Genomic DNA, 24,644 nt, shown 5'->3' with positions numbered 1-24,644 from the left:
TCAAAGATTAATAAAGGTGCTACTTCAAATATGTTATCACCTTTTAAAATTTAAGCTTTGACCCTTCTGTTGGGATGTCTCAACCACTGGCTGAAACTGCCTTCTCCACAGGACTAGAGCCTTACGCTGTTCCCTGAAGTTTGCTCTATGTGAAAGAGATAAAAGTCCAAACTCTTTAATGCATCATTTTCCTGGCATTCAAGCTATGCAACAGTCATATTATCATAATAATAGATTTAGTAGCTGTGTCCTTCAGTCTTTGCTATAAACAATAGTCTGAGGTCCAGAATACTTTGCTGAAGCAAAGTTTTGTAGCCAAAAAACCCCAAACCAGATAGAAACCCCCCACCCAAAACCCTGAAGAAAGGCACTATGTGTATCTTAAACCTCTGTCTTGCCTCAGAAAAAACACGTTAGGGAACGATGCTGAACGTTGCAAGTGTTTTCAGAGGAAAAGTTGTGACTCCCAGGCTGAGGTTCACCCCCAAGCACTTGGGACCAAAAGACACACCACATCTGTTTTTTCCCGCGTACTACGGCGCTGCCATCAGACCTAGGCGCTGCGCGGGTTAACGACAGGCGGTGCCAAGAGTTTCCCTCTCCGGCCCAGCCACGCTCCCTCACGCCAGAGGGCGACGGAGTCCCGCGCCACTCCGCGCCTTCAGCCCACCCTCGGCCCGCGCGCGGGAAGCGCGCGCTCCGCCCAGCCCCGGCTAAGAACCGCCCTCCGGCACCTCCTACTGGCTGAGCCAGTGTCCCCGCCAGTAGCCGAGCTGGAAGGAGTGAGGGGCGGGGATTCTCTGGAGGTGGGTGGGGATTGCGGCTGTACTGCGCATGCGCTCCGGCAATGCGGAGGGGTCTTAGGGAGCGCGGGGACGGGGCGATGCTCGTTTACTTGTCTGTTTGCCTCGGGCTGGGTGTGCGGCCTGTGCTGTGGAGCTGAGGCGGGACTGCCTTTGGGCGGCGGTAGGACCTGCTCATGGCGGAGAGGTAGCGGCCGCGCAGGGAGAAGGACAAATGGGCGGAGAGTAACCGGGAGCCCAGGGGGTTTGAAATCGCCGGCGGGGCGCGCGGGTTGTCTCGCGCTCGTTCCCCCGCCTCGCGGCGTCTCCGGGCGCGGGAAGGCGGAGCGGGGTCCTGTAGGGCCGGCGGAGCGGGGACGGGGCGGCACAGACCTCCATCGGGGTTGGGGGGCCGATGGCAAGCTCTTGGGGCTGCCTGAGGCGATCGGTGAGAGGAAGTAGCCGCTGCTGAGCGAGCAGCCGCCGTTTGTGCTGGTCGGGGTGGGCTGCGGGACGGATTGCGGGCTCCCGGTGGGAGCTCTGCCCTTACCTGAGACCTGGAGCTCTGCCTTGCGGCTGCCGGCTGGGAAACCCAACCTTCGGTGTCAGTTTTCTGCGTAACTTTATGTTGAGGTTAGGGCGGGAGAAGTTAGTTCTGTGCTTGAGGCACTTGGGTGACTGTGGGCGTTACCGCGTCCTTTACAGTGCTCAGGGAGATGCAAGATTTTCCGCAAGCACAGGGTTTCCAGTGCAGTATTAATTGATTTGTAAATGTATATGGACACCGAAGGGAAGCGTAGCTGCAAGATATAGCAACTTATTTAATGCTTGATAAAGCATTCCTTACATCTCATATTCCTTGCATCTCGTATGTCCCAGTGCTCATTTTTCATCCCTGTCTTCTAAAGAGACCAGTCCCTGTCATCCGAAGAGACACTCCAGAGACCCTTCCAGAGAAAACTTCCTATGTTCTTACCTGTGTTGCACTAACACACATCATTCCCGCTCCCCCAAATACATATAAAACTTGAATAGGGTCAAATATGGTTTATACTTGAAGCTTTTCCTCTTCTTGTATGTGGGCTGGGTGTTTCTTGTCAATCAGTGCAATGTTTTGCAGTAACAAAGCACTCTTCAGTTTTCAGAAGAAAGCAACTGAGTCCCCTGATACGGTACTGAGGAATGGATTGAACAACAGATACCGGGTGTTGGAAGTCAGTGTAATACAGAGAAATGGAAGTGACACTGAGAAACACTTGACAATTACATCATCTCAGTTACCAGAAGATACCGAACTGTGCATCCTTAAGAATGGCTGGTAATCCATACAGAAATGTAGATGCCTGAAAAGAGGATGAAATATTGAATATTGGATTGTTAAGTCACTCCTCAGTGTCTTGTCTTTGAGATGAGCTTTACTTTCTTAAAAGTTATAAGAAATCCTGCAACAACTTTTATCTAGTGGAGTATTGTATGTTACAATGTAATATGCAATACATATGCACAGCTACTGTGTGATAGTGTAATGGATGTTAATCTTGAGAGAATTCATGTCACCTGAGTTGTTTTGAGTAGATTTTGCAACTTGAAAGTTTTAATTTGTACTACCAGACAGCAAGACCTTAAACTATGAGCAGGGTATTTTGTTAAAATGTCATCTTGTAACAGTTGGAAGTGTTTTTCTAAATGAAGTACCGTCATTATACATGAAAATGTACAAAGCTATGTCTGTAGAACACGAGGTTTTTATATACAGTCTGTTAAAATCAACTTAGCTTGAGCTCTACTGCAGAAGTATTTTTTCAAATGTGAACCAGTGAGGACTCTAGTTTAGGTGTTTGTGCATTGCATGGTATGTTATGGAAGAGTAGTGTAATTTTTTGAAACAAATGGGTGTGTGCATGTTGTTTGGCACCGCTTTTCACTTTCTGCGTAAGCCTGAAAGATGGGACAAAAGAAGTCTGACTCCGTTTGTTTGGAGGAGCAAGGATGAAAAATATTGAACCCTAAAACTTCTAAAAACATTTTTGTGTTTTTATGAGTTTCTGGAAGAAGTAGAATTGTCAAGTAAAAGGGGAGATCTTGTGTAATGAAAAAAGTGTAGTATGCCAACATAAACCATAGTGATACTGAAATGGCTTAATACATGGATCTGGAGTGACTTGAAGTCAGCAGGTTCGCCCTATGTGCAGGCTGTCCTGCCTGGTGCATGATCCAGTACTCAAAGGTATTGGAAGTTTTGGCACTAAAAATTCCTTTAAAATCTTTCCAAATTTATTTAGGTCAACTTAATAGAGAATCACAATAGCTTCCTGCTCTGAAGTAGGTTGAATCTGGTATGTTAATATATATCATTTCGAATGATGTGCTGTCCTTAGCTTGCAAATGATTGTTCAAATGGTTGCATTGTAGGGAGTCTGTTCCAGTTGTTCCAGGAGACATCATTCATTTAGAAGGGGAGTGTAACTGTGGTACCTGGATGATAAGTGAACAGTCTGGATACCTAGTTCTTTACCCAGATCTGCTGCTTTCTGGCACTACGATATCAAATAGCATTCGATGTTTGAGAAGAGCGGTGCTGGCTGAAAGATTTAAGGTAAATGTTGATCCTAGAGCATCACGCATATCAGTGGGCTACGGTTTCACCAGGGCTAATGGTTTAGCTCTATTAAAATATGCTGTATTGCAAAATGATGTTAGTAGCTTTTCATAATGCTTACAACACAGAATAATTTAGAATGGAAACTGTCTGTGTCTGATGTTTTTGTGGTTTTTATATTTTTGGTTAAAAGTAAACCAATATTATAATTAATGGAACAAAGAAATGATCTTTCTGATTAAAATGCTGGCAACTTCCTTGAAAAATCTCTGGATATGTTTTGTGTGGATATGTATCCTTGTGAGGAATGTGCCTCTTTTTGGCCGTATGAAAACATAACTGCCCTTGGCCAAGTTAAAAGCCTCTGCAAAAGCAGCCCATTCAGTTTAAGACACTTAATTCCCTACCAGAAGCAGGCTTTAGTTCAAGATGAAGCTGGGATTTGCATATATTGTAATAGGGGTTTGAGTGTGCTCACTCTAAAATCTGAATATAGCTGTTGGAACTTGGAAAGAGGAGAGGTTTCTCACTGGTGTGTGGATTCAGACGAGGAAAGCTTCCAGACATGGTTAGAGTATAAATCCAAACAGGCAGGGCAACCTCTGTGGTGTGTTAAACAGCCACTGGAAGCCTGTGACTGAAACAAGAAACTTAAGTACAGGGTGAGATGGTGCTAGGCCTTCATTAAAGGAGTAGGAGGAATAAACTAATTATTTGTGAGTCCTGAATCTAGGATAACACCACCTTCTAGTTGTGAGTGCAAGCTGTGAGTGCCAGGTCTGTAAAAGATACTGGTAAATACTTAAACATGCTGATTAGATTTCCAGTTGTTTGGTGGTGACTCACAAAGAGGTCATAACTTAGTACCACTTTCAATTCTTGTGAGTCTACAGAGCCTGGTCCAGGTGATGGTTAGATGGGTTTCTGAGCCATTCTGGGGGTCATTGGAATAATTTCGTGTGAGTTCGTATGAAGCAATTTCCTGTGTTGTACTAAAATTACTATCTGTAAGGTTGTAAAGGTCAGTGTTTACATTAGGAAATACAGCTATTCATACTCCCTGGAGGCAAGACTTGCTCAAAAGTAATGAAATCTATGCCTCTGTTCTTCACCTGTCAATCATATAGGGATTGTGTCCTAACATTATCAGGGTTGCATTAAAATGAGTGATAAAGCAATAGGAGAGACCTATTTCAAGTTGGCTGTTCTTGCAGTCAGGTTTGAAGAGGTATTAGAGAGGTGAAAAGTAATGATCTCGCAGTTAAATATGCGCTGTCCACCATGCACAGCAAATAAACCCAGGAATTTTATGGAAAAAGCTTGCATGAAGTGCTCTTAAATCTTCATGTATGTATGTTATGTGACATCTGTTGCAGGGCTCCGAGTCTGGTTCACGCCAAACGCTTATTGGTACAATTCTTCATGAAATTTTCCAGCAATCGGTAACAAATAACTTGACACCAGAAAAAGTGAAAGAACTAGCAAATAAAATTGTATATGGACAAAAATATCTCAAAGAAATGTAAGTACCATTGCAGGTTTGGGTTTTTTTTTTTTGTTTAGAAGACAGGGTTAGGAGCATTTGAACTAGTAGGTGAAGTTCTACTTGAAAAATGTAGCACTAGTATTTGGAATATTTTGCCAAATGACCTTACTTCAAGAAACTTGAGTATCTTTGAGTAAAATATTTGGCTGTTTCATAATGTAATTTCATTTCCTTGCCCTGCTGAGCTACTTCTATAGATCTGAATTATGCCTATGGAATAACTGTAGCTGTAGGGGTGTTTTTTGTCAGGCCAATCAGGCTGAAGTGTTTGTGCCTGTAACTTTAGATTTCCAGGCATCTGACAATGCTGAGATAAATCTGCTGAGCACGACTCACTTTGATTTTAGGAGAAGAACTAGAACCTTGTCACTGACCAAACACAGAGGTAGTTGTCTGGTATTTTTTAATTCATTATCAGGTTACTTAATGGTTCAGTTTTTAGAGGACCTTTAACTTATTTTTGTTGCAAAGCTCATAGAAATGCTAGCATAATAAATAGTCTTCATATTTCCACCAGAAAATGGCAAGGTGAATGGCTCTCAGTTTTGAGTAAGATAAAAATTCCAGTCAAATAAAAAGCCTATTATATCTAGAGTATTATAAATTGATTAAAAGCTTATCATAAGCTTTTTATATTTAGAATTTTATAAATTGTATGTTGGTCAACGACTGTATCTGCTAGATCTGGATAAGTTGAAGGGTAAAATGGTAAGGAGAGTTATTGCTCTAGTTCTATTATGACGTTAGGTATTTTGGATTGTGACTGTCAAAGTTGCTTAAAAGCTTTTGTGTCACACTCTTGATTTTGTGATTCCTGTTTGCAAATGTAGGCTAGTATTTGTGGGGATTGAAGAGGAAGTTACATAAGTCTGCTCTCTCAGGTCATTTGCACTTGTATGAACCTTTCTTTGTAAAACTCACTTGTATTTCTCTGTTGCTGTAGAATAATGATATTATTTCCAGAGAATGCTTCCACTGAATTATGTAATGCCCACATGATTATGGTCTCTCTAATGAGACTTCTGCTTTCTTGTGTGTTTGTAACTTTAACTGAGAATTGCAGTTCTTTTCTAATTAAAATGGTCTGAAACCTGTCAGAACTTTTCATATGCAGATGAATCTCTTTAGACAAAAATCAAATGGTCTCTTTCTAATGCTTTCAATTTTGTGTAAGGCATAGGAATAGCCATTTTTAAGTGCTTACATCTGGTACATCTTTCTTGCAGTCTTAGTTGTGTTTCATCACATCACCATGCTGATACTTTCCTTGTGCTACATCTGTCATTTCAAGTTACATCAGAAGCGAACAGTGTGCTCTATCTCTTGTAATGGTTGTTCATAGTTTTATGAAGTAATCAAGTTAAACCTGAATGGATCTGTCACGATCTGCAATTTATAGATGTTTTTTCAAACTGTGCAGTGATTTCCATTAAACTTGTTAGCACTTGAGGCAAAATCTTGTTAGTAACGGCAACAGACTTAATACTTCTGTCTTCTAAATGTGTGTGGCTTTATTTTTTTTAGGTATCTCTTGAATCTGAAACAAGCGGAAATAATGCAGGAAGTGGAGGAATATTTGCCATCTTTTTTTAAATGGGCAGAAGACTTCATGCATAATCCAGCTAACCAAAGTAAAATGGAATTAAAACTGTAAGGAGCCAGGATGAAAAATAAAAACTGTTCTAGGTTGTTTATCTAGTTTGGTTCACTTTTAGATTTTAAACAGCTCACTTTATGCAAATCTGTTCAGTGATATGGAGACTCCCTCCCAAAATAGCTATTGTTGAGAGGTGTGTTACCCCATTGTGGGTACTGGGGAAGACGTTAGGACTGAGGGTGAATTGACATAAAAATCCTGTTGGTCTTAAAATCCTAATCAGTGTGATTCAAAGTAGAACTTTTGCTATGGAGAAAAGCCAGTGTGTGTTCCATCTCCTGACTATACTAGAAGTTACTGTAAGTATGTGCAGGGCTACAAATGGTAATGCGATACTATTAATCAAATTAATTCTTTACTAAGATAACAGTTTATCATCAAAATGGTAACTTTACTCAACTGCTGCTGAGCATTTCTTGTCAATGGTCTCTTGCTGTTAATGGCAAGAGCCACAGGGTGTTAAAGCATCAGTGAAGTGGCAGGTCTGAGTAAAATCTGCATGCCATTTGCCAGCACATATCATTAAACCTTTTGAGGAACAGAATGTTTTAGTGTGGTTATTTAGAAAAGACCAAAACCTATGTAAAACACTTTAAGATTCTTTAACTTGGTGAACAGCAAAAATACAGGCCAGTGTGCAATTTAACTTTCTGATATGCTTCCTCTGTTCATGGAAAGGTAGTTTGAGTAAGACTTGATGCATTGAGTGCCTGTAATGGAAGAATATTTAATAACAACATGCTTAAATATTTTAATATTAAATATTAGGGGAAATTATAACTTCTGACTTAATTTTCTTCCTAGGTCAAGCTGTGGAAAAACAGATTTCTCTTCTAAGATAGAGATTGTAGATATCTTAGACATTGAAGAGAACATCTGGTCCCCCAGGTTTGGCTTGAAAGGGAAGATCGATGTTACAGCCAGGGTGAAAATCTATCACCATTCTGGAGTACAGTCTAGGATAATGCCATTAGAGCTCAAGTCTGGCAAGGAATCTAACTCCATAGAGCACAGAAGTCAGGTACAAAACCTGAGTATCTGATTTCACCATCAGTGATTATGTATGCCTTTTTCTTACTGGATGGCTTTGTTTTGTCTTATGCATGTGAAACACTTTGTATGTGACATCATCTAGACTTAGGGAAGGCTGATCCTTGGCATGCCCAAAGCTGCTGATATAAAATGAAAGTGAGTGGAGGAGTGACAAGTAGAAACGTTTCCTACTTTCAAAGATGCTTGGAGGTTTTATCCTGAAACATCTGTTCTTTAGTATCCTCTGACCTCGTTCAGTTGAGGCAAACTGCTTCAGGAATTTATGTCATAAGTCTTTCCAAATAGTTGGTCTGATCTAGTGGTAGTATCCTTGTATAAGCTTTTGTTAAGATGGCTTTTAGTTGACATCGTTGGTTAGGTGCTGCTTGTTTATGGCTTCTACATTACCTGCTATAGTAATGGCTGCTTAGCCATGTGTGTTATGGAAAAACTAAAGACAACTGACAGTGTATTTTGCTCTTAATACATTGTAATAGGTTTATATATCATGTTTGCAGGTTATTCTGTATACGTTGTTGAATTTAGAACGGAGAATAGATCCTGAAGCTGGATTTCTTCTTTATCTCAAAACTGGTACCATGTACCCTGTTTATGGAGCTCGCATGGACCGAAGAGGTAAAGTTGTTCCCCTTTCCAAGAATCCATAATTATTGTAAAGGGACACGCTTCAGTAATAGTTACAAGATTTACTATCCTGAACTTATCTGTACTTAGAGGTGTAAATTTGTTATAATGTTACTAATTCTGATGATATGTTGAAACCCTAATTTTTAATACTTTGCTCTATAAAAACTCACTTCTTGCCTGACTAACGATTTGATAGCTAGCTACCTTTGTGTTAGGAACTATGCCAGATGACCCCCAAAACATCAGCCTAGTTTGTTCTTTTTCTTGGCAGAATTAATGAAGTTAAGAAATAACGTGGCCTTCTACTTAACACACTGTACGTACAAACCTGTCACGGGACGACAGCCCTCACAACTTGCTGCTTTGCCTCCTGTAGTTGATGATAGTCAAGCCTGTAAATATTGTTCCCAGATACGCAATTGCTTTCTATACAGCAGGTAAACAGTTTTTAAATAAGCTTGAATTGTTGTAGCTTTTGATACTGTGACTTCTTTTTTTATGGTTGGTTGGTTTCTCTCTCTTTACTGAGGACTCTTGCACCCAAAAAGAATGTTGCTCAGACCCCACTGCAACTTTTATAGTGCAAGTACCTGATCTTGCAGAGAGTTAATGTGTTTGCTCAGGTATGCTCCCTGCAAGACAGGAACTGAGAAGTCTCAACAAAATACATGATGATGATGATAACAGATACCTGTTATGTCTAAATTACTAATAATTATGAATTAAAGTTGTATTTTTGCAAATTTTTGAAATTGTCAATCTTTTGAGGACTAATTATGGCTGGACAACTGTCACTTTGTAGAAGATTGTTTCCCTGTAGGGTATCATGCAACTAATGATACTTCAGTACTACTCTCCTGAAGTGTTACTGTGTCTCCTGTTAAAGACAATTTGTAAGCAAACATTTGATAAATTTTCATGTAAAACTATTGGCTTAAAAGCTGTTTTAAGTGTTAGTTTTTATGCTGCATTAAAAAAACCAAACCCAAATTGTATATTGAAGAGATCAAATGTTAGAACAGGAGAGCTTTTGAGGCGATCCTGTGTAAATGTAGTACCTGATTTGTTTTTAAAACTGTGGAGGTAAAAGTGTATGTTGAGGGAACTAGCTTTGTGGGTGTACGGGATAAGTTTTTGTAAACTAGGTTTTGTGAAGTATTATTTCTAATATTTAGTTGTTACAGCAACAGGGGTATTTCTAAACCTCACTGTAGTATTCATATCTTACAAAAAAGGAACAAAAGGTCAGTGTTCTAAATGTATGCAGTACTACTCTTGAAATGTCTTTAATTGGTCTTTGACTAACTTGTCCCTAATTAAAAATCATAGAGATTTTGTAAAATTGTTACTATGAGACTGTTTATATGACCAAAGGTACAGGGTCAACTTCATTTCAGTGATGATGGATGAGTCTAGCTGGTATGTTACAGTATATATTGCAGTATATGTTACAGTATATATTGGCAACATGTACATAGAGACTTGCAGGAAAAAGATAGAAGTTGACTCTTTCCTGTGCTTGGTTTTACACCCAGAGCTGTGGAACAAAAGATGTCGAATGTGTCTTTTCCTCCTGCTATGGTATCTGTTATTGAAAGAGAGACCCAGCACCTGAAACCTTCCCACTTAGAGTATTTCAGCCTGTGGTACCTAATGCTAACCTTGGAGCTGCAAAGTGGAGAGGGTAAAAAGGGATGTAAAAATATATGGATGATACCTTCTTCAGAAAGGTAAGATGTAATTCCTGATATTTGATATGATAATTGATATGATATTTGGAGGTTTGTTGTTAAGTTGCACATAGGAAGCAACAAATCTTAATTTTGGCTCTCAGAAACAAAATTGGTATAATTGTGCTTTGTTCATGTCTTTGAGGCCTGAGGTGGGGTGCTCACTCATTGTGCTGGTGTCCTCAGGTTTTACTTGACAAATGTACACTGGACCGTACTTCTAGGTGTGCCTGAATGTGGATAAAAGCCTACTACAGGCTCTTGTTGGCTAAAGTAGTGTATTGTTATATATTACCTAGTCCAGCAGCTATGGGGAAAAATAATTGGTAGCATGTAAGCCCATTTAAAGGCATCTGTAGAGGTGAAACATAACTGCATTGGAACAAGTGCAAGGGTCCTACATATTTACCAATCTTATTCACATCGAAGTGGCTGTTGTAAAGCAACTGTTTAATGTTCCTTGTTCTTGTGTGTGTTTGGGTGAGTTCTTTATTGTTGTTCTGGATATTTTCTTTTGTGTTGGTTTTGGTGGTTAGCTATGAGTGGTGGTGGTTTTTAACATATCTCTTACTGAAAATGTCTAATATTGAGATGTGTTTATTTTTCTAATATTTTCAGAGAGAAAGCTGGAGATTGTATTGGAAACATGATCAGAGTTGAAGAAGTGCAGGAAATTTCTGAGGGGCAGTACCTACACTGTTTCCAGCGTAAAAATGGTGCCATACCTGGAACAAACCTATTGATTGGTGATAGGGTGGTGGTGAGTGGAGAGGAAAATGGCTTACTTGGTTTGGCTACTGGCTACGTTAGAGGAGTCAGCATGACAGAAGTCTTCTGTTTGTTGGGCAGGTAATTGAGCAAAAGGACAAACACTTGTTTGAAGATACTACCTTTAGGTAGGGCACTTCTAGGTGTCCAGAAACCTCTGATGGGGTCTGACTTCTCTTCCTGGGGTTGGGGAAGTACCCTTTGGGCTCTGACCATGTTTTGTTTAGATCGGTTAGTGTGTTACTTCTGCTGTTGCTTCACTCTGGGACCTCTAGGAGGTATCACTTACAGTTAGTAATAGGTCTTCAATCATAAAATGTGTGCTTCTAAACAGAACTTTTGTCCATGTTACTGTAATCCTTCAGGAATTTGTCAAAGCTCCCCAAGAACACTGTATTTAGGTTGGATCATGAAGAAGGAGATGTTGGTATAGGAGTTCCCTTTGAAAACCTTTCTAAACTGATGAAAGATTCCCCTGACAGGTATGAAAAATCAAATTAATTTCACACTTTTTATACTTTCAGATAAAGTTTCTCAACTGTTAACTCTTGGTTCTTGTTTTTTGTCCACAGTGAAAGGCTCCGCAATTTGATAATTGACTTCCACAAACCACGTTTTATTCAACACTTGAGCTCTGTCCTCCCTCCAGAAGCAAAGGAAACCGTTGCAAATATTTTAAAGGGTAAAAAGTGATTTTTTTTCCTCAAAACACTGTTTAATAGTACATCTCTATAGCCAAAGCATGTATCTCACTTAATATAAGGTCATTTTCCTACTTTTAAGATCTAGTGATAGTTTTCAGCTTAAAAATGAAAAATGAGTTCTTTTCATTTTTCCATGTGATTAAACTAGTTGTAAGCTACTTGGAAGATACTTGACCAGAATACTTGACTAGAACTTCCTTTTACTTCTGTAAGTTGCTGCAGCTTGCATTTTTGAACAGAAGTGCCACCTGATTACCTCTGTAAACTACAAAAGGAAGGATCAGGGAGCAGGAAAGGCTGCTGGGATAGAGCAAGTAGACTTTGAGGGAGTGGAAGGAGATGGACTTCGATGCGAGCATCCAGTTGTATAATCACTCTGAATGTTGTCTATTCTATACTGTCCTATCCTTTGTGGCACTTCTTTTTAAACAAAATTTTTGTAGGTATTTGGCAGTGTCCCTGTCTCACACTTGTTGACAATACTCACTGTTATCTGACAGTTGTCTGAAGACAGAAATTTAACTGAGTTTTCTTAGAGCAAATAGAACTTCTTACACAAAGTCAGTCTGAAGACTGAAAGATGTGACTTGTTGCTTTAAGGTCTGCTTCAAGTAAGAATTGTCCAGCTTCCTGGAAAACTGCTGAAAGGATAGAAGAAGAAAGGAAGGCATTTATTCTGAAACTCAACAATGAGTGATTAAGTTGTTCTGGAAGATGGAGGGAACAGTGTTTTCCCATACTTGCAAGCCATGTACTTTGCTTGCAGAAAGGCAGAGATAAACCTAGAGGTTTCTAACTTTTCTCAAGCTTTGTCTAGTCCAAATAGCTGGCACGCACTGCCTATTTGCATCAGAGTGGGGGAAACCAGCTCTCTTAGAGGATTTCAGCTAATCAAGGTGATGCTACAGCGGTTCATTTCCCTTTGTGAGCTGGATGGTTGAGCATGAGAGTGGGTATGATAAAATAGAAATGCCCATACAAGGTACTGTAAGAAGGTGGTCATTTGGGATATTAGAGGAAAGCCATGAAAGGTCTAAGACTAAAAATGTCTTCAGTGATTTAGTTCTAGGACTGTAGTGCAGACCCTGTACTAGTTGTCTGTGTTATGCTTAATATCGCTACTTCATCTGAACCTACAGACTTACTCTGCTCAATTCTTTAAGAGCATTATGGGGTGGAGAAACTGTAGTTTTATTAACTCTATAAATTATTGCAATTATAAAGTATTAACATCAATTTTTACTTTTCTTTTAAAGGTCTGAATAAGCCTCAGAAACAGGCAATGAAGCAGGTGCTGCTTTCAAAAGATTACACGCTAATCGTGGGAATGCCTGGAACAGGAAAAACAACTACAATATGTGCTCTAGTAAGATCATGTACCTTCATGTTTACGTTTTCTGTGAGATTTGGAGGAGAGCATTAAACATACTGAATGTAAATCATACAGTCTGAAATAAGTTGTCATGACTTTGCTGGCATCTGCATAACTTTTAAGGAGAAAATGCTTTTCTTTTAAGAATTTACACTTTTAGTTCTGCCAAAGGTATTTTGTGGAATAGGATTCTCTTTTGCTTGTGTAGGAATATATGTGGGAGACTAAAGTGTGACATTTAATCACTTCTGTGACACTTGAACATTAAAGTTCTTCAGTCCCGAAAGTCAACAAGTCCTCAGATCCTGAATTAAGCTCAAAAAAAAAGGGTCTTATTTGGAAATCCAGTACCTTCTCTGTTAAAAATGCGATAGCTTCAGCACAGTGGGTTTATGTGCAGCTTGGTAACTCAGTTAAACGTGATTTTTATATATGAACTAATTACTTTTTTCTTTTATTTCCCTTTGCTGTTTGTTAGGTGAGAATTCTTTCTGCTTGTGGTTTCAGTGTTCTTCTGACTAGTTTTACACACACTGCTGTGGACAACATCCTGCTAAAGTTAGCCAAATTCAAAGTTGGCTTCTTGCGCTTGGGGCGAGCTCAGAAGGTTCATCCAGATATACGGAAATACACGGAAGAAGAAATTTGCCGGTCCAGATCAATTCAATCTGTAACAGATTTGGAAGATGTCTACAACAGTCAGGTGAGAAAAGTGGGTTTTTTGCTAGCCTTGCAAGCTATTAAGGATAATTACATTAGTATTCCTGTTGTTTGGCAGAGAAGGAACCTGCCCCAAGGGTTGGTTCTTAGTGCTGTAAGAAATCTGAGCTGAAAATCTCAATCTCTGAGTTGCTTCAATTTCTTTATAGTCAATAACTAATAATATTGATAGTTTGAAAAGCATTGTTTATGTCCATAAGATAACTTGTCATTGTAAGTAATAAGTCCTGAAGATGCCACTGCTTTTATCTGAGGTCTTGGGGTCAAGAGCAGGGGGAAGGGGATTAACTGCTGCAACCTCTTCTATATTGATTCACATTTTGCTACTGTCCCTTTTTCACTCCCGCTTGTGCTTGTTGTGCCACTTGTACAGTCAGGCACTGGGGAAGATGAAGTGGTGTGCTGTGGAGCTGACCTGGCAAAACATTAACTTTTGATGGAAAGATTAGTGCTGCCTGTGTGACTATCAATGCAAACTGTAATGGGAGCTGGGTAAAGTGAGCTTTAAATTAGATGAAAGAATGAAGCTTTGGGGTAGCTGGATTTTTTGTTCGATGATAAGCATTGCAGGGGAATGATTCAAGTTGTAAGTGACAAGGTTTCATATTTTAGTTGCTTCACTTGTGAGTGTTGTATTCTGTTTGGATTTATAAAAACACCAATCTTGTCATTTAGTAGAGTGTCCATTTCGGCATGCCTCATGAGTTCTATGTATATAATAAGATATCATCCTGAACACATTGCAGGAATGTGTAATTTTCTGCAGTCTGGTCTAAAGCTGTTTTGTTTATCATTTGCAGTTGATGTAATAATGTGAGGCCATTATGTATGTAAGGTGTGCTAATTTAGTTTTGAGGAATAATGGTTTGATTTATTTTATGTTTTAGTTCAGTTTAATGACAAATACTATTATTTCTTCTTTTACCCTGGAAAGTGTAGTGCTAAAAGACATAAGACGTATCATATCCTTAAAGTGTGTCTCAATTTTCAGCCAGTGGTAGCAACATCCTGCATGGGAGTAAACCACCCCATCTTTGTTCGGAAGCAATTTGATTTCTGTATAGTTGATGAAGCTTCCCAAATAAGCCAGCTCATCTGTCTGGGCCCGCTTTTCTGCTCAAAAAAGTTTGTGTTGGTTGGGGATCATCAGCAGCTGCCTCCACTTGTACTGAATGCAGAAGCAAGGTAAGATAAAATGCTGCTGGACAATTACTAGTAACAGGAATTCTGGGAATTGCTCTTACAATATTTTTGCTTGACACATGTTTCTGTTTTGTTTTGTAACAGAGATCTTGGCATGAGTGAAAGCTTATTTAAAAGGCTGGAACAAAACCAAAACGCTGTTGTCCAATTAACTGTGCAATACAGAATGAATCGGTATTTAAACTTTTTTATTACACTGGGGATTTTAATGCGGGATTGAAACCACAAGATAGGACATATTGTTTTTGTTCTTAAATCTTTAGTAAAATTATGTCACTGAGTAATATGTTGGTGTATGAAGGCAAACTGGAATGTGGCTCAGAGAAGGTGTCAAATGCCACCGTCAACTTGCCAAACCTAAAAAAATTGAAACTGGAGCTTGCAGATGCCTCAAAAACATGGTTGAAAGAAGTACTTGATCCAGACACACCAGTGTGTTTTCTGAATACGGAGAAGGTAAAGCTGGTTATATTCTCCTTGAAAAATTGTATTTTTATACCTGTTTTAAATACAGTGAATATACAAAACTTCATACAGCTTAGGGTAAAAGATAAACTTAAATATATTATTTTGTTATATGTAATGTACAACATGCAAAAATATTGTTAGTATAACTGAACAGTTGGGGTGGTACAGCCTCTGCTGGAAATCTTGTGTCTAAGAGCCTCTGAAAAGTTGTATTTCAAGTAATGCTGAAGGTACTATAATCTTTATTTGCATGTGCAGAATGTAGCTCAGTGTGTAGTCGTATTGGATGCCCTCATAGCTGTAGAATGATCTGATTTCCAGTGGCTGAGGGTCAGTGGTGTCCAAGTGCTGTGCCAGTGGCAGGAATATCTGATTTCCAGTGGCTGAGGGTCAGTGGTGTCCAAGTGCTGTGCCAGTGGCAGGAATATCTGATTTCCAGTGGCTGAGGGTCAGTGGTGTCCAAGTGCTGTGCCAGTGGCAGGAATATCTGATTTCCAGTGGCTGAGGGTCAGTGGTGTCCAAGTGCTGTGCCAGTGGCAGGAATATCTGATTTCCAGTGGCTGAGGGTCAGTGGTGTCCAAGTGCTGTGCCAGTGGCAGGAATATCTGATTTCCAGTGGCTGAGGGTCAGTGGTGTCCAAGTGCTGTGCCAGTGGCAGGAATATCTGATTTCCAGTGGCTGAGGGTCAGTGGTGTCCAAGTGCTGTGCCAGTGGCAGGAATATCTGATTTCCAGTGGCTGAGGGTCAGTGGTGTCCAAGTGCTGTGCCAGTGGCAGGAATATCTGATTTCCAGTGGCTGAGGGTCAGTGGTGTCCAAGTGCTGTGCCAGTGGCAGGAATATCTGATTTCCAGTGGCTGAGGGTCAGTGGTGTCCAAGTGCTGTGCCAGTGGCAGGAATATCTGATTTCCAGTGGCTGAGGGTCAGTGGTGTCCAAGTGCTGTGCCAGTGGCAGGAATATCTGATTTCCAGTGGCTGAGGGTCAGTGGTGTCCAAGTGCTGTGCCAGTGGCAGGAATATCTTTAATTCTCCATTAAAATGTGCAGTCATTTTAGACACCTAAGCCTGAGGGAGGAATAAGTTGGCTTAGGTATGTCCTTTCATACAGATTCAACTTTTTGTAAAATGGATCAGAATTATACCAAGGACCTGTCTTGTAGGTACAATGAGGAAGAGCTTAATTGCATGTGTTAAAATATTAATAAATTAGTATACATTTGTGGTCTCTACTACTTGTCACTGTAGTTAGAGACTGGATTATGAAGAGACTCTTTCTCTCTACTATGTTTGATCTTGATACCTATTAATGCTGTGTTTTGCTAATAATTGTATCAACTGATGATCTCTTATGCTGACCCTGGCAAGGAATCTCCTGTTTTTCTGGTACTAAAGATTTCTACAGGACTTTTTAGTATCAGTTCTGATGGAATCACTTCAATGATCTCAAAAGGAACAGTGTTCACTTTAGTGAATCAGAAATTTCTAAAAACGCCTAATCTAAGCAGGAGCACCTTTTCCAGGAATGCTTCAATAGCTGGTGTCCCTTTCACAACAAGGCAGACAGTTGTTCTCAGGGATGAGGTTTGTTGGTTTATCCCAGTAGGAAACTGGCTGATACACTGTTTGTCTGTTAATCAGATCACAGTTGGTAATGGGAAAGCTGGAGTTTGTGGCTTATTTTCTTCTTTCCTAGGAAGCCCATCTTGTGTGTGAAAGCTGTTCTGTTTGTAGAACCAGTAGGAAAGTTTCACCTTCCAAAATACTCTTGGTTTTGTTTACACAACGCCATATCTGGTTTTGGACTTCCTGATTAAATTTTTTGTATTGTGGTAGTCATAGAATCATAGAATGGCATGGGTTGGAAGGGACCCCAAGAAAAATAGTCTTAGAGGTTGATAAGAAAAAAAAACCCCACAAAAACCCCCAATCCAAACATACATACCCCCACCAGTACAAACCCAACAAAACAGCCTTTACTTTGGGTGTTCTTTTTGACTTTGATTTGTTTCTTCCTGTATACCATTTTTTGTAGTGTAACAAAAAAAAAAAAGCTTCTAAAGAAACATACATTTTGGGGATACAAATGGGGAGGAAGGAGGGTTTAAAAACCTCTGTATGATACTACCAGAAAGCTTGCATTTATCATGCTTGCTTTTTAAAACAGGAAAAAGCCTCTCTTGCTTTCTGTTCAATGTGATGTTTGTGATAGTAAGCAGAAATCTCTTTGTTCCTTTTCTGCCAAATCTTGTGTCAGTCTGCATTTCCTCTGACAGTTTGAGTTTGGAAGTTGAAAAATTGTATCGTTGATTTAATGCCAGTCCTGAGTAATTCTAGGCCAAAGTTGGTTTTATTATGTTTGTGTGTGTGTACTATGCAAACAAAATAAATATAAATGTGAGCATGTGTTGTCATAAGAATGATCTAGCCTTTACAACTCTTTTTCCCTAAAATAGTCTTTGTATAGCTTTTTTGGCTAGGTTTATGCTAGCGTGGATAGAAACCAACTGTTCATGAAACCAGCACTCTTCTGCTTGAAGAAATCTTGATTGCATCATGTTTTCAGAATAGTGAATTTAAGTAACAGCAGCACAGCTATAATATTATAGCTCTTAAGTGAGTTGATGTTGGAGGTCCTAACAGTCAGACTGAAAGCACAATGACAGTGTAAAAACAAGTTAGCTTACAGTATTAAGCCACGTAGCTGTTGAGACAAGCTATGGAGAATCTGCTGCTGTGGAAAAGTCAATGGAATCTTCTCATATGAAGGAAAATATTTTCTGCTTGTATAATCTATGCAACTTGCTGAAAACACGCTATGTAAAAAGCTTGGAGGACATGTTGCAAAAAACAGGATTCTTGCTGAAATATGTAGTACCCTACACAAGCAAGGTGATGCAGACTACTTGTTGTATGTGACAGGAATAGTAAAATAAACTTATGGATGCAGTAGACTACTATTAATACTCATGTGTGTACTGCCTTGAAAACCACTATATAGAGTTACAGCAGAGCACATGTGGATTTGTCCAATCTCAGTTACATTTTTTGGTTGCTTGCAGAGCTTCAGTGTGCTAGATATTGAGCAGAGATTGCACTTAATGAGCTACCCAGGCAGTTAAATTCCTGGATTTGTAAAGCTCTTGATGTAACTTGTACACTGTCAGATTCTCTATGTGCACAGTGGTGGTACTGAAGCAAGCAGTTACTGCTTAGCTGGAATACTCTTGCAGATGTTAACTGTGTATTACTTTACTCACATGTTGAACCTTAAAATGATCTCCAAATTCAGCCATTGAGATGATGTTGGGGTGGTTGTTTGGAGAAGTAAGACTTGTAGCAGGAATCTGAGAGTGTTGCTTCAACTCAGACTATACCACCTCCCATTTTAAGTGTCAATGCTGTCATAAAACTTCAAAAGCAAGCTGAACAAAGTGATATTTAAGAACACAAAGTTGATGTATGTCAATAGTAAATGAGTCAAATCGTGGAATGGGTAATAGTAAATGAGTGAAGTAGTAAATAGAACTCCCCACTGGAAAGTAGAGGTGGATTTAGTGTATGCTTGGTTGTAGACTATTTTGAAATAGGCTTGTTACTTGACCCTAGGTGTTCAGCTGCATGCCTCTCTACTAGAAGGATAACTTCAGTGATGCATTCATTGCTAATTGATGCTACTTTTAGAGAATGCAACAGCTAGGTAAAGAGAATAAATTATAAAACTGTAATATTGAAATGACAAGAGTTTACATTCTAAGCTTGTTCCTGGCTTTTTGGTATCATTCACTGTGATGCAGAGGAAGGGAATTGATAGTTAAGAAATGGTAAGTTCATTCACTGCTGCTTGCTTTAATTTTGGATGCTAAATTTAATACTACTATTTTGGATACTTCCTGTGGTTTTAAATGGAGACTTTCAAACACTTTAAAATTTTTAAATTCCTTTCTGATGTGGAAATAGGGAAAATTCACTGTAAATATCATTGTATGGAAAGTCTTAAAATAGAAGTCCCTTATAAAGTATATTTTTCTCTTTTACCTTGAAACTGCTTTGGCTCTTTTTTACGGTTACTTGCTAGTACTAGCAACTCATTTTTAGCAGGGTGTTTCAATTTGTTCTGTAAATGCAGTACTCTGAAGTTAGAGTGTAGGCTCTCATATTCCATGAAAGTTAGTATTTAGCTTTATTTTTGTGAAAACTGTTATTATAGAACCATGTGTGATAATGGTGAATTAAGGATCAGTATATACTATGCCATTATGGACAGGAAGAGTCATTATTTTCTGTTTATATTTTTAAAGGTTCCAGCCCCAGAACATGCAGAAAAAGGTGGTGTAAGTAATGTGACAGAAGCTAAACTAGTACTCTTCCTCACATCCTTATTTATTAAGGTATCTCTTACTTTATTAGCTATTTCTGAGGGACAGTTTTATACTTAATCACTTTTACACTGCTGTAGTAATGGAGTTTGTGTGTTGGGCTACTGTTTGAGGCATAACCTTTGGGAGAAACTAAAGGTTGGCTACACATCAGTGTAATGAGCTTGAGGACCCTATTCCATTTGCTGTCCCTTGTCTGGTTGGATTTGGGATGTAAAAAGCTTGATCCCAAATGCTTTAGAGAGATGAGACCTTTCTTATGAGGGAACGGAGAGGGTTTGCCTTTCTTCCTCAAGTCATCTGGTTGACTTCAGGAGTAATGCAGACTATGAACATCCTGAACACTCTAAACATTCAGTTTGAAGACAAAGAAAAACCCATAGATTTTGAGGATACCTGGTTTTGTGCTAGGTTAAGACAAAGCTTAGGAGTTTGCAGTAACCAATGTTTTCTGTTTTCTTTAGTTAACACCAGTTATGCTTAGAGTTCTATTGATGACCTTGTGTAAAACCAATATCTTGCAGCACTGCTTAAAAATCCCAAGCCAAAACCCCTGAGGCTCTTCTGACAGTAACGAGTATCCCAAGCTAACTGCAGTGACTTTTTCTTTTCTTCTGATGCTTCTTCATTCAGGCCGGCTGTAAGCCTTCAGACATCGGCATTATATCACCATACAGGCATCAGTTAAAAACAATCACTGATTTGATGGCAAAAATGAAGGAGAACAGAGTGGAAGTCAACACAGTAGACAAATACCAAGGAAGAGACAAAAGTATCATAATTGTATCTTTTGTTAGGAACACTACTGATGAAAATGTAAGTTGGTTGTAACTTCCAGAACCAAGTCTAATAGTTAAAACCCTCGTTTTCAAAATGCATCTATGTAAATTCTGAAAAAAATAAAAGCAAATCATATTTGTTTAGCAGCTTGGCACCCTCCTGAAGGACTGGCGACGTCTTAATGTTGCTCTGACAAGAGCCAAGCACAAATTAATCATGGTTGGCTGTGTTCCATCCCTGTGCCGTTATCCTCCTCTGGAGAAGCTGCTCTGCCATTTGCGGTCCGAGGCAATGATATCCTTTTTTTTTCTTCCACGTTGTTTTTGTGATGTGGGAAGGTAAGATTGACTTACTGAGGCTTGGGATAAGGATGGGAAGATCTTTGATTGTGTAGGTTATACTTTTATCACTGATGGGCAACATAGTACAAAACGTTCGAATTCCATATGCCAAAAATATACCTGAAATCAAGCCAGCAGATGGATTTAGATCTGTCTTCAAAAGCAGACAAAAGTCCATGCTGAATTGCAAGTCATCTTTGTCAGAATTTGAGGCCTGAATTTTTAATGTTTAATGCTTTTGCTTTTTTTTTTTTGCATCCTAGTTTCTTAGCATCTTAATGTCAGTGTGTTTTCCTCAGAAGTACCATGCATTATATATCTGGTGAGAGAATGGCTCATTAATAGTGTTGTTAGAATGGAAAATGGCATAAATTTTAGACTACTTGTTAATTCTTTCTCTCTGACACTGTGCTGAGTTTGCTCTAGTTGATGGCTGTTTCCATCTATTTAAATAGGAAAGACCTTGTTAGCTGCTTGCTTTGCAAATGCTGGTAGCTATTCAGTGTCAGTGTTTTTGTGAAAGTGCGTGTTACCGAAATGCTTCCTTAACTTGCTACATCTTCCATCTTCCAGCTGGGGCTCATGAGAGTATCCACAAGTGCAACATTTTATGATTGTGAAGATGGACACTTTTAAAGGCATTTGTATATTTTCTGCTGTTGCTGCTTAATGTAAATAACTGATTAGTGGGGAATGAGTCCTGATGCACATGGCTTAATCTGAATGAAGCTGAAACAGAAATGACATTAAATTATTTTAAAGGTTTCCTTTCAGTAAAATGACAACACACATTTCATGTAAGCTGTTTGTTCAAGTAGTGGTTTTAGTACCATAAATGTGAATACTTTGTTCAGCTACTGGATAGCCACTTCTACACTCAATTTTATCTTGAGAAACAATTATCTGCATAAGTGACTTGGCAAATGGTGGGGGGGAGAGTAAACCAATGCTGCATTGAGTCATAGTATTCTGAGCCAAGTTTGGTTTTAAAGTCTCTAAAATGTAGTTTGTGTACAGTAATTCCATTTATTAGAAATCCCAGTTAAGATGCTGTAATGTTGTGCCCTTTGTAGGGGGCAAAATCAGGAAAAGCTTCTTTCTCTTTTTCCAATCCTCACATTCTTCTTTAAATTATGCTTCTGTGCTTTTAAACACTGAAGTCTTTTATATTTATATACATAATGTAATTAATCTCTCATGTGAGGATCCTTTAATTAGCTTTTGATTTTGCACGTATCTGGGAGAAATGTGATGTTGACTCAATTCCCTTCCTTGAACTAACATATTTAGCAAATAAATCAGTTGTGAAATGCTGTCCAGTTGAAGATCATAGTAAAACTCTGGTTTCAGTTTATCAGATCTTAGAAAAAAAACCCAAGAAACAACATTGGAGATGCAGCTTGGTGACTAAAGTTTACATACTCAGGTTCTGTTGCAGATGATGGCATATGTACAATACAAAATATCCTTTACTTGACAGATCTGTTGTTTCTCAATACTACTTCACACTCTTATTACTAAGAAGTTTCTTTCCAAGCTTGCTCGTAGAAACATCAATTCTTTTGATTATTCATAATTGTCAGGATTTGTTTTCTCTTGGGTTGTTGTAAAGTAGTTGTACGCATGTGTTTGCAGACAAACTTCTACATGTCAAATGCTGGCATTTTCACTTTTTGAACTGCTCCCTAACTTTTTTAATATGTTTGAAATAATAAAAATTTGGTGTTGGTTTTGTTGTTCATGCTTTGTTAATACTTTCTTGAAAGTTGACAGGAGATCGACTTTTTCAGGTGAAAATATATTCTTCATCAACTGTATTGGCTTTGAGTCTTTCAAAAGATCAAGAAATTGGGTAAAAACCCCCCTCATCTACAGTACTGCTTTCAGAATAGCCTAACCTTGTATAGAAACGTTTCTTTCCCCATTTAAGATATGTATCTACGGAAGTTTATATGATTTAGTGTAAGAAAATAGGGAACAAGCTGCTTACTACTGAAAAGTAAGTTAAGAAATATTGCCATCCTCCCACGAAGTTGCATGAGAATCAGGCACAAGAACAATCCCCACTTTCCTTACCCGCTTCTAAAATGTTCCTTTCTTCTTGCATGGTAAAAAGTGGATTGAGCAGAGGTCTACGGATTAAAGAATGTTTTGGTATGCTAGTTTCAAACCCAACTGAGATAGGATTTTCTAAACCACTCATCTATCAAAGGTATCTCTTGTAAAAGCAGAAAAACATTACTCAGTACTGCTTTTCTGTACTATGTGCTGCTGGGATTTTTTTTCTTAATAAAACACCCTTTTTTTTAAAAGCCAGGCTCAAAGGATCAGAGCCCATTGTGGTGGGTGGTTAAGTGTGTAAACATATGAGTGGCTTTATTTCTTTTATAAGTGGTAATGGTAGATGCAGGACAGGGTCTGCGTTGTCTTCTCCTTGCAGCCCAGGGCTGTGATCTCCTTTTCCCCTGTGCAGTTCTGTGCTACTTGCTGGAGAGAATGGTGAAGGACACAAGGGGCCAGGGTTAGGCTTTCCAGAGCTGGCCTGCGCCAAGAGCAGGAGTTAGAATAGTGAAGCAAAGTGTGGGGCAGTGAGTACAGGCATAGCCCCCCTCTCTTCCTTTACACAAAACTGCTTCATCTTAAATGCCTCAGAGTTCAAGGCCTGCAGGTTCTCTGGTGACGCTCAAATTTCAGGGGTTTTTGTAATGAAAACCAGGAATTTATATGTAGGCCAGTTTAACACTCCTTAAGGTACTTAACGATTTGTCTAAACTTAGAGCATTCGTTCTGAGACGTTCTCCGCTGTTGGAACAGGGTTTTGTTGGGAATAAAGGGAGCTTTTGGTCAGGGGCGAGAGGCTGAGCAAGCTCCCCCTTTACGCCGCTGCCGCCGGGCGGGTCCCGACCGGGTCCTCCCGCCGCCGGGGGCGCCCGTGGGTGCGGGCGGAGGGGTCGTGCTCACGCCGCGGCGGGACGGGAGGAGTCGCAGGGCCCGCAGGTTGCGGCTGAGGCGACGGCTCCTCCTCTCTAGCGATGGGTGAGCGGTGGCTGCGGCGCCCTGGGGGACGGGACGGGCTGGGTGGGGGGGCTCCGGGGCTAGCGGAGGGGGGAGAAGGGGCCGGAGGCGGCCGCCGCCCCTCAGTCGCCAGGGGAAAACGGCTGCGTTGCGGTGGTGCCCGCACGGGCAGAAAATGTCCGCTGCGGCGGCAGCGGGGCTGGGGGCCGCCCGCAGCCTCGGGGGGCGACACACGGACCCGCGGTCTGTCAGGCGGAGCGGGGGCCCGGGCGCTGCCGGCGCTGTCTCCTTCCCTCCCTGTCGCCGGGAGGTGCGGCCGGCGCTCATGGAAACCTGCCCGATGGTGCGTCGGGGGACCGGGCTGCGGGGAGGGCTGCTGAGCAGGCATTTCTGGAGGAAAACGCTGCTTTCCTGCTGGCCGTCAGGTGCCACGGGACGACCTTGTGTGGCCTGTACCCTTGGCGAATACGCGCTTGGCTGGTTTCTGTAGGACTGGGTTGGTTTGGGGTTTTGGGGTTGGGTTTTTTTTGCGGTAAGCGTTTGCTCATTGAAACTGGGAGAGGAGAGGAACGTTGACTTCGGGGCCAAGCCTTGCTAGTCAGACCTGCAAACAGTCCTTTGGGGGCTGCTGCTGCTGCTTTGGGCTGAGCAGAGCCCTTCTGATCCTTCCATAGCTCCTTTTTTTGCCCCGCGTATCTACGAACTGCCTCATCTGATCCCTAAGCAGCAGTTACTAGAAGAACGTGTCACACAAAATCCTAAATCTTGATTTTTAAGAAGCGGATGAATAGCTATGTGCCTTGAAACGAATGTGTTTCTACCTCGGAAAGACTGTGCGAGCGATTGAAAGGACAGTAAGTGTGGAAGTCTGCCTGCGGGGAGGATCAGCTCCAAACGCCGAAAGG

The 24,644-nt window shown here is 40.2% G+C and overlaps 1 protein-coding gene across 1 annotated transcript; it reads left to right on the top strand.

Moving 5' to 3' along the window:
* Positions 1-979: 979 nt before the first annotated feature.
* Positions 980-21,338, top strand: DNA2 (DNA replication helicase/nuclease 2; the record flags this gene model as incomplete). The annotated part of the gene is made up of 21 exons (XM_084264588.1): positions 980-990; positions 1,903-2,100; positions 3,195-3,378; positions 4,758-4,903; positions 6,452-6,577; positions 7,389-7,605; positions 8,135-8,252; positions 8,536-8,701; positions 9,800-9,994; positions 10,613-10,843; positions 11,128-11,244; positions 11,335-11,444; positions 12,723-12,832; positions 13,317-13,541; positions 14,550-14,743; positions 14,846-14,935; positions 15,025-15,217; positions 19,526-19,615; positions 20,237-20,419; positions 20,531-20,699; positions 21,298-21,338. 21 exons carry the CDS (start codon positions 980-982, stop codon positions 21,336-21,338), a joined length of 3,114 nt encoding a protein of 1,037 aa, XP_084120714.1.
* Between the last annotated feature and the right edge of the window lie 3,306 nt (positions 21,339-24,644).

Source organism: Gallinula chloropus (assembly GCF_964237585.1).
Source record: "Gallinula chloropus genome assembly, chromosome: 5".
Classification (NCBI taxonomy): domain Eukaryota; kingdom Metazoa; phylum Chordata; class Aves; order Gruiformes; family Rallidae; genus Gallinula; species Gallinula chloropus.
The sequence above is the reverse complement of the archived record's forward strand: the minus strand, read 5'-3'. Positions and strand labels throughout refer to the sequence as shown.